General features: G+C 59.7%; 1 protein-coding gene across 3 annotated transcripts in view; it reads left to right on the top strand.

Annotated features, from left to right (window-relative positions):
• The window catches only part of KCNAB2 (potassium voltage-gated channel subfamily A regulatory beta subunit 2), a 14,689-nt gene extending 5,532 nt beyond the window's left edge, over positions 1-9,157 (top strand). For 2 of the 3 annotated variants that reach the window (XM_010722708.2, XM_010722707.2), the window contains 13 exons: positions 2,228-2,271; positions 2,394-2,431; positions 2,539-2,618; positions 3,623-3,667; positions 4,073-4,117; positions 4,191-4,234; positions 4,303-4,389; positions 6,193-6,278; positions 6,372-6,492; positions 6,735-6,829; positions 6,909-7,029; positions 7,099-7,187; positions 7,312-9,157. In XM_010722708.2, coding sequence (XP_010721010.1) covers positions 2,228-2,271; positions 2,394-2,431; positions 2,539-2,618; positions 3,623-3,667; positions 4,073-4,117; positions 4,191-4,234; positions 4,303-4,389; positions 6,193-6,278; positions 6,372-6,492; positions 6,735-6,829; positions 6,909-7,029; positions 7,099-7,187; positions 7,312-7,401 — 985 coding nt within the window. In that variant the 3' untranslated portion in view covers positions 7,402-9,157. Of the gene's footprint in view, positions 1-15; positions 266-2,227; positions 2,272-2,393; positions 2,432-2,538; positions 2,619-3,622; positions 3,668-4,072; positions 4,118-4,190; positions 4,235-4,302; positions 4,390-6,192; positions 6,279-6,371; positions 6,493-6,734; positions 6,830-6,908; positions 7,030-7,098; positions 7,188-7,311 lie in introns of those variants that run through there. The other variant, XM_010722706.2, reaches the window with a different exon arrangement.
• The last annotated feature ends 4 nt before the right edge of the window (positions 9,158-9,161 follow it).

The raw sequence follows: 9,161 nt of genomic DNA, 5'->3' as shown, positions 1-9,161 counted from the left end.
CGTGGGGCTGAGCCCCGGGGAGGAGCGAACCCGCAGCCCGACAGCGGGGCACCATGCAGGTCTCCTTTGTGTGCTCCGAGCACAGCATCAAGAGCCGGAGCGCGGAGGACCGGCTGAACAGGCAGAATGCCAGCAGCCCCAGCCTCGGCACGCGCAGCAAATTCCGGGCGGTGGCCATGGTGGCCCGGAGCCTGGGGCAGCTCTCGGTGCAGAACGCGCCGTCGTCCAGCGAGTCCAGCATCAAACAGCCGGGCATGAAGTACAGGTAGGGGAGGGACTGTGTTTGGGGTTCTGCTGTCTGTTTGGGTGCGTTGGATGCCCCCCAGATTTGTGAGGAGGGGGTTCCGGGCTGTGCCGCGCTCTCCCCAGATCCCCTCACCCCTCCTGGCTGTGGATTTCTCGGTGCTACAAGTGCTGCTCTGCTCACCTTCCTTTCCTTTGCAGTTTGCTCTCTCTCCCCTCTCGGTGTGGTTTTAGCAGTGGGACAGGAGGAGACAAAGTGCTCCCACAACGCTCCGTGGGGCTCAGGAGGACCATAGTGTGGGTGCTGTGGGAGCAGCAGCTGTAGGGGATGTAAGGGCTCTGCGGTGCAGCCATCCATGGGCTGTGATGGCATCGGGGCTGTGCAGTGCTGCCAGAACTCCCCAGAGCTCTGGGTGAGGGCTCAGCCCTCAGTGCATGGGTTTGGGATGAAGCAGGGCGTGCACATGGGGCGCCTGGCACTGGGCAGGTGAGGGAACGCTGCAGCAGCGGATGGCAGAGGCTCCAGCCCAGCAGAACAGTGCTGGACTGCAAAGTGCAGCAGGCAGGCGTGTTGCTGGGGCGAGATCAGCCATCAGCCCCTGTTAGCATCCCCATTAGCTGGGTCAACCATCCTACAAGCCGTGCTAAGGCTGTGCATCCTCAGCACTCTGCGTGCTGCTCTCTGCTCTGCCCTGCTCCTCTTTCCTTGGGCCACCCCTCTGGGGTCCCCCAGGACAGCCCCTGGAGGTGGCGGCGATGGCATTGCAGCAGGGCCACCAAGCTCTCCAAATGTCCCCACTCTGCTCAGTACAGACTCTGCTCAGAGTGATGCTTGAAGGGCTGTGCACCACACAGGGGATGCTCATTCCATCCCTGCATTGCTGTGAACGAGCAGCCCATAGGCTTGCCCGCAGGAAGCCGTGAGCAGGGATGCTCCCATTGCCCCAGTGCCACACTCCTGGCTCAGGTTGGTTCCTCCCCATGTCGCTGCCTCTGCCCTCTGAGAGCCCACAGCCATCACTTCTGCCCTCTGCTACGCAAGCTAAAAATAAATGGGGTCGAGAATGGAGCATCTGCTCCGTAGCACCCACGCCTTCCAGATGTTGGACAATAACGCAGCAGCGCAGAAGGAAAACATCCTGATTAATCTCAGCCTGAAATTAATAACCATCGCCGTGGTCCATCCCCTCGCCCCAGGGATGGATCCCTCTGTTGTGGGCACGGGACGTGGCACGTTGCTACGCGACGCGGCCGCGCGCGGGCGGGCAGCAGCAGCTCACCTACACTTTATTTATTTTAAAGCTTGTTGTTCGAACCTTTGTGATTTGTAAAAATGCGCCATCAATCACTGTGGCAAAGGCGGAAAGGACGCCTGCCAGCCTGGATTCCTTCCCAAAAGAATGTTCTCCACTTCTCGGTGCTGAGTTTGGGGTATCAGACAGGGGGGCTGTGTTTCTGTGGGCAATGTGCTGCGGGTCCCTGTGTCCTCGTGTCCCCATGGGCGGCTGCTGCCTGTGCCCACACTGGTTACCCCTCTTGCTCCTCCTGCCCCACGCCCTCACGCTGCCCCCATCGCTCGGTGTTCTGCTGCTCCAGCAGCAGTTCTTGTCTCTGGAAGGAGCTGCATCCACGCTCCTTTTTTGTGGTTCATTCTCCCCGGTGCCTTCTGGCTCACGACAGCTCCGTGTTTATTTCTGTTGCAGAAGTAGAGCAGCGACCGGGGCCGGGGCTCAGTGCTCTCAGCCACTCTTTCCCCTTTCTCTCCCCTCCGTGTTCCATAAAATCCAACCCTGACTTCTCCAGCCACAGTTCAGGGCTCAGAGCTCAGTGCTGCTGTGCTCTGCCCTTCTCTGCACCGGTGCCCTTCTGAGTGGGTTCCACCTTCCTCCTGCACGGCACCAGAGGGGTTCTCTGTGTAACTAGCTGAATTAATGAGCAGGACGTGGATGTCCAGCTGCTGCTCTAACGGGTCTCTATCTTCCAGAAATCTGGGCAAGTCTGGGCTGCGTGTATCCTGCCTCGGCCTGGGTGAGTGCACACTCCCCATCCTGCCCGGAGCCGGAGAAGTCGGCTCTGTCCCCACTCTGTGAGGGGTGGTGGGGATGCAGCACGGCCACGCTGCGCTCACTGTGTGCCATCTCTCCCTGCAGGGACATGGGTGACATTCGGGGGGCAGATCACAGACGAGGTAAGGACCCCACGCCCGCAGCACGCAGCCTCAGCAGCAGCTCTGAGTGCACTGGGGCTGCGGCCCTCAGTGTCCCCATCCCCAGGCATCCCCTCTCCTCCCCGCAGATGGCCGAGCAGCTGATGACTTTAGCGTACGACAACGGCATTAATCTGTTCGACACGGCAGAAGTCTACGCTGCCGGCAAGTGAGTACCATTGGCACCATGTGTGGAGCCTTCCTCGCCAGCCCTGCTCCTCCTCAGCACGGCCAAATCCCTCCGGTCCTCAGCTGGAGGTGCTTTGGGACGCATCCTGAGCCCCCTCGCAGCTGTGGGCTGGGATATATTTAGCAGGCAGAGCAGCACTGTGGGTATCGACACAATGGCAGAGGCTCTTTTTTTCCCTTTAAACCCACTCCTGCGTTACGCAGAAACCTGTGCTGGGGGAGGAACGGCGCGTTCTGCACACTTGGTCCCACGTGCTGAGCAGGAGGAGCCCCAGCCCTCAGGGATTGCTCTGGGCTGGGCACCCCCCGACCCCACGCAGCCCCCCGACCCCACACAGCCCCTCCCTCAGCTCTGCATTTCCACACTCCCGAGGTTCCCAGGTGCTCATTCAGTCTTCAAAGCCCTTCTGCACAAGCGTGCTCGCAGGCTCTCCAGTTCCTAAATATTTGAAAGAGGGTTTGGAAGGAGGGCTGCTCTCCTGCAGCAGCACGCAGGAACGTTCCCCCCAGGAGCACTAATAGGTGCTTCCCATCCCCGCACCGCGCGCTGCCCTCCGTTTGCTCGCCGAGGACAGCCGCTGTCATGCAGGTTGGTTTGAAAGTTTGGAGAGTGGAAATAATTAAATCATTCCGCCTCTCCGCGCTCGTTTTGGGAAGTCATTTCACATTTGCTCAAACGTTCCATCCCACCACAGCATCTCCTGCTGGGGTGAGAGCTCTGTCCCGGCCTGTGGCCTCTGTGTGTGCTGACCCGGTTCTGCTCAGCCCCACTGATGCTGGGCTGGGGGCGGCCCCGGTGCAGAGCGGTGTGATGAGTGGGCCCACACAGCTGCTTAAAAATAGCAGCTCCTGTTGTTGGGGAGCCCTTCGCTCCCCGCTGCGTCCCAACGCCGCTCGCAGTCACTTCTCATTACTGACGCGTCTCTGACCTAATTCCTGCTCCAGCCTAAAGAGCTCAAGGCTTATGTCTCCTTTTCCTTGCAGGGCCGAGGTTGTGCTGGGAAACATCATCAAAAAGAAGGGCTGGAGGTAGGTCTCACCCCCAACGTCCAGCATCCCACACTGCTTTGCTTTAAGGCAGCAGGTTTCCTCGGTGATTGTGATGCTCGGGGGGCTGGGAGGAGCGGGGAGAAAGTGCCCACAGGGCGCAGGGCTCACGCATTGACCAAGCACTGGCACAGCTGCCCGGGGGAGTGGTGGAATCCCCAACCCCGGGGGTGTTCAGTGCAGAGAGGTGGCACTTGGGGATGTGGTCAGTGGGCACGGTGGGATGGCTTGGGGTTGGACTCGGTGGTCGTAGAGGCCTTTTCCAACCTTAGTGGTCCTGCGAGTGGGTATGGTGGCGATAGGTTGATGGTTGGCCTAGGTGGGTCTTAGAGGTCTTTTCACCTTTAATTACCCTACTGTTCTCCGACTCTGCCCTTCTCCCTGCAGACGATCCAGCCTGGTCATCACCACCAAGATCTTCTGGGGAGGAAAGTAGGTAGCAGCTGCCCTGCCCCGCAGTGCTGCGGCCGGCAGTGGGCTCCGACTGCCCCTTCTCTTCTTTCAGAGCAGAGACGGAGCGGGGACTGTCCCGAAAGCACATCATTGAAGGTATGGCTGCAGGGTGCGGGGTGCGGTGCGGAGCGCGGGCTGCCCCTGACTGTGCTGCGTGGCTGCAGGTCTGAAGGCGTCGCTGGAGCGGCTGCAGCTGGACTACGTGGACGTGGTGTTTGCCAACCGGCCCGACCCCAACACGCCCATGGAAGGTGGGTGCTCAGTGCGGCCGTGCCGAGGTGTCCAACCCCCGGCTCCGGGGCCACGTCCCTTCTTTCCCCGTTTTCTGCATGCTGTGTGCCGTATTCCATTGCCATCCGTGGGTTGTAACCATGCTTCTTGTGGCAGGCTTTCCTCTGAAAGTGTGTTTCCCATGACAGAGCGTAACCCCTTCAGTTAAAGCTCTCTGAGCATCCATCCCTCACCCCGTGCCAGGAGCGCGGCCGGGGGCTGCCGTGGTGCTGGGGGAGCGCGGCCCCATCCTCCGCTGTGCCCTTCGCTGTGACACCGGCGGCTGTAACCTCTGGTCTCTCTACATCTTTCTTTTATCACCAGGGCACCCATTTAGTTCTTCCAAGTCGAGAACATTCATCATAGAAGGTACATCGTACCCGCAGTCTGAACCCCAGTGGCATTTTATGAGACAGAACCTGCATTTTTCATTAATTTTGATTCCTTACCCCCTCAATAACCCTCTCCATAAAATGCGCAAAGGAAAACAGCAGCAACAGCCAAACCAAAATACCCCCCCGTCCCCAGAACATCTTGCAAGTGAAGGAACAAAGCCGACAGCTGTGCTCCCATCCCATCCGCTCCCCTTCCCTGCATGGCTCTGGCATTGCGCTTCTGGTGCTGCTTTGGCACTGGGGAGCGCTCAGGACCAGAGTGAAGCCGTCAGTCCTTGCTGCACGCAGCTCTTCCTGCTGTCAGTCTGTCCCCACGCAGTGCACCCTGAGGGCACCGTGTAGCCCAGCACCCAGCTGTAGCCCCGTGCCACTCGCAGCATCCCCCGTGGCGTGCAGGACTGGACGTTCTCCACGCAGTCCCCTCCTGCCCCACGCCGAGCTGCCAGGTCCGGCTGCTGAAGCCTTTGGTTGTCACAGAGCTCGTGCTCAGCTGAGCTGTCGCTGCACGCGCTGGTGCTGTTAAACCAAACTTCGGCCATGTTCTCCTTCCTGCTTCCTTCACTTGGCACGGCATCTTGGCTTGCAACCCAGCCCGCATGGTTTGAAGCAGCCTGCTGCCCGCTGAAGTTGTGGCAGTCCTCAACCCCTTCCTCCCAGCATCGCTCTTAGATGGAGCAATGAATCCCTCAGCTCCACATTTCCTGCTGCCCTGAGCCACAGTGGGCACAGCAGTTGTGCTTCCAGCCTGTTGGTACCAGAGGGTGTGGGAACATCCACCTGCTTCCCTCCTCCTGCAGCACTTGCAAGCACTGTATGCCAGCACAGCCCTCGGGATGCCCATTCCCAAAGGCCATGGCACAGCCCAGAATGGGCTACAGCTACAGAATGCTGTGTTTGGGGAGGGTACTCTCTTTTGTATATCCTTAAACCCTGTTTTAACTCATTTCTGTGGTGGAGCACTTTGGGATGAGCTGGAGGCAGCTCCAGCCCCATTACCTGGGAGCAGCGCTGCGTCCCCAGTGCATCCCTTCCTCAGTGCCCTCCTGTGCCCTCTCCTGACTGTCACTCCTCCCAGAGAACCATACATCGCCTTTTTGTCCCTCCCTCCTCATCTCAGCACATCAGCCTCTGCCCGTTTCCATGTGATGCTCTCCGTGTGGTTTGACGTGGGTCTGTTTTCAATAGATCTGGAAACGTGTTAATTGCGGAGAAGCGATTTCCACGCAGTCTCTCTCTCTCTCGGGTTGATTTCCATTCCCTTTTGTTTTAATTTCCACACCCAACTCCTGCCCATTTGGCGTTTGGATGTACACTGCTTGCAAGATGTGCATGGCCCAGCCCCATCCCTGTGCCCTAACACCCGCCTGCTGCTCTCCCTTCCTCCGGCAGAGACGGTGCGCGCCATGACCCACGTCATCAACCAGGGGATGGCCATGTACTGGGGCACGTCACGCTGGAGCTCCATGGAGATCATGGTAGGAGCCACATCCCTAGGGGGCCCAGAGCCCAAATCCCTGCTCCCTGGTGACGGGGCTGGCGTGTGCTGATGTTGCCAATCCGGGTTGCAGGAGGCGTACTCAGTGGCACGGCAGTTCAACCTGATCCCACCGATCTGCGAGCAGGCTGAGTACCACATGTTCCAGCGGGAGAAGGTGGAGGTGCAGCTGCCTGAGCTCTTTCACAAGATAGGTATCCATTTCACCTGGGTCCTTCTCCCGAGGGCTGCACCCATTGCTCCTCCATCTCCATCCCCTCCCGTGTGCCCCAGCCACCTCCACTCCCGCTTACTTCATCCCGGCTCCCCCAGGCTGATTTCCCCGCTGCCCCTCCTGCCCTTCAGGTTGGCCCCTGCACCCAAGTGCTGCCGAACCCCAGGCCGAAGGCAGCCTGCGAGGTGCCCAGATCACTCTGCTCTGCTTTGCTCACCCCAGGTGTCGGTGCCATGACCTGGTCACCGCTGGCGTGCGGCATCGTCTCAGGGAAGTATGACGGCGGCATTCCTCCGTACTCAAGAGCATCACTGAAGGTGAGCGCCGTGGAGAGATACGTAGTGCAGGGGTCGCGGGGCTCCTCGGAGCCCCCCACTCACCTCTCTCCCACCTCAGGGGTACCAGTGGCTGAAGGACAAGATCCTGAGCGAGGAGGGCCGGCGGCAGCAGGCGAAGCTGAAGGAGCTGCAAGCCATCGCCGAGCGCCTGGGCTGCACGCTGCCACAGCTCGCTATTGGTAAGGGGTTGGGGGGATGGCGGGGGGCAGCGGCCGGGCCCCGCTCAGCTCTGCACTCTGCGTCCCCAGCATGGTGCCTGCGCAACGAGGGCGTCAGCTCCGTGCTGCTGGGGGCCTCCAACGCCGACCAGCTGATGGAGAACATCGGAGCCATACAGGTGAGACGCACAGTGCTGCCACGCGCTGCAAAGGAGTCGAAACCGCAGCGTGGCGATGCTGAGCAGTGGGCACAGAGTGGGATGCGGGGCCACCCCACACAGCTGTGACTGCGCTCCCGTGCAGGTCCTTCCCAAGCTGTCGTCTTCCATCGTCCATGAGATCGACAGCATCCTGGGCAACAAACCCTACAGCAAGAAGGACTACCGCTCCTAGGCGCGCCCGGCACGCCGCCCCGCCGCCCGATCGCTTGCTTACGCTTGGATGAAGCAAAGTGGAGAGCGCGGCCCGCATCAAGAACAGCACGCCAAGAGTGTAGAGAAACCGTTCCAAACGTCGCTGCAAGAGAACATAACGCTTACTACATAACATTTAATTTGAATGCCAGAAAGCCACCGCCGGGGAGAGCGCTGGGGCAGCGCACACCCCACGCCTGGACTCGGAGCCGCAGGGCACACGGCCAGGCTCTGTGCTGTGCTGCTGGGGGCTGTCCTGGCACCGTGGGAGGACTCAGCCGGCGGGGGCCATCCTGGGTGGCGGCTGCAGCCGTTGCATGCGTCTCCCTGCTGCTTCTCTTCTTTACTTTGTGTTTCCGGACAAGGAGGCCGTTGGGTGCAGGTGTGCTCAGAGCACCGTGGGAGTTGCGTGGGCAGGGCTGGATGCTGGCCTGGCTCGGCGCTGGGGCTGTAAGAGGCTGCTGTGCAACACCAAGAACAAAACCACCACCACCTCTCCTTCCAGCACTCTGCTCTGCAGCCCCAGCACACTGCGTCTGTGCCCTTGCCTGAGATGGGCACCAGGGAGGAGAAGATGGGTGGGGAACAGGAACCCTGGGAGGGGGGACTCCACCCAGCCCCTCCCCAGGCAGCCCCTGTTTTCCCTCCTCCTGTGCAGGGGAAACAGCAAACACTGCTGCATGGAGGTGGGGAGGTAGAGCAGTGATAGATAAGGGAGAGCTGCAATTTTTATATACCTGCACCAACCATGCAGAAACACACATAAGCAGGTATATAGAATTGCATATCTACGTGCATCTGTAGGCAATTTACAGATGTGTCACTGTGTATACATGCACACACTGCAAGCACATGTACATACATGTATACGCAGAGATAGCTGTGTGTCCACCCATGTGCGGGATGGCACCGAGCCCCACTTCACCTGGTGCCACTGCCCAGGGCTGTGGGCTCGAATGGGGGCAGCAGGGGGAGCCCAGGCAGGGGCTGGCTGCTCCCCAAGCATTGTGCTCACCTCCCACCCGGATCCCAGGGGTGGAAGAGCAGAGCTCCCCTCATCGCCAGCACAATAATGACGCTGCTCCCACCTCCTTTTTACAGGATTTATTAAAACACAGAGAACATGAACCAAAACACACAGAGTACAAAGTAAATGTGAGTGTGTTGGTTACAGGTGCCATAAACCTCCTACGAAAGGTCACCACGGTGCAGTCAGTATCACAAAATAGCAGCCCACCAGGCACAAAGGCAGCAGTGCGGTCACCCTCTGCTCTGCTGCAGCAGCCCCCACAACCCCCCCCAGCTCCAGGCAGCTTGTGGCCACAGAGAGGACGGAAGGAAGAAGCAGGAGGAGCGCAGGACGGCCGGCAGGGCACAGCACAGCCCTCCCCAGCCGTGCTCTCCCCCCTCCAGCATGGCGAGGGCAGGTTGCAGGCAGAGGGACCCCAAGGCAGGGCTCACTGCAGCCCAGGGATGGGTTGGGAGTGGTGGCAACCGACTCCTCTCCTCCTCCTCCTCCTCCTCCTCTCTGCTCCCTGTGCTGCAGCAGGGCAGCGGTGGGCACGCGCTTGCTCAAACACAAAAAGGACATAAAAATAGAACTTACAGGGAAGCTACTGAACAGGAGTAAGCTTGGCGCCTAACGGTCAGCGTGGAACTGGACTAGAAACAGAGCTTCCAACAGGTCTCCCTTTAACTCTGATACATGTCAATAAAAACAGACATAAATACTGTTATTCT

Source organism: Meleagris gallopavo, chromosome 23 (genome assembly GCF_000146605.3).
Source record: "Meleagris gallopavo isolate NT-WF06-2002-E0010 breed Aviagen turkey brand Nicholas breeding stock chromosome 23, Turkey_5.1, whole genome shotgun sequence".
Lineage (NCBI taxonomy): Eukaryota > Metazoa > Chordata > Aves > Galliformes > Phasianidae > Meleagris > Meleagris gallopavo.
This window is presented reverse-complemented; position numbering and strand designations above follow the sequence as displayed.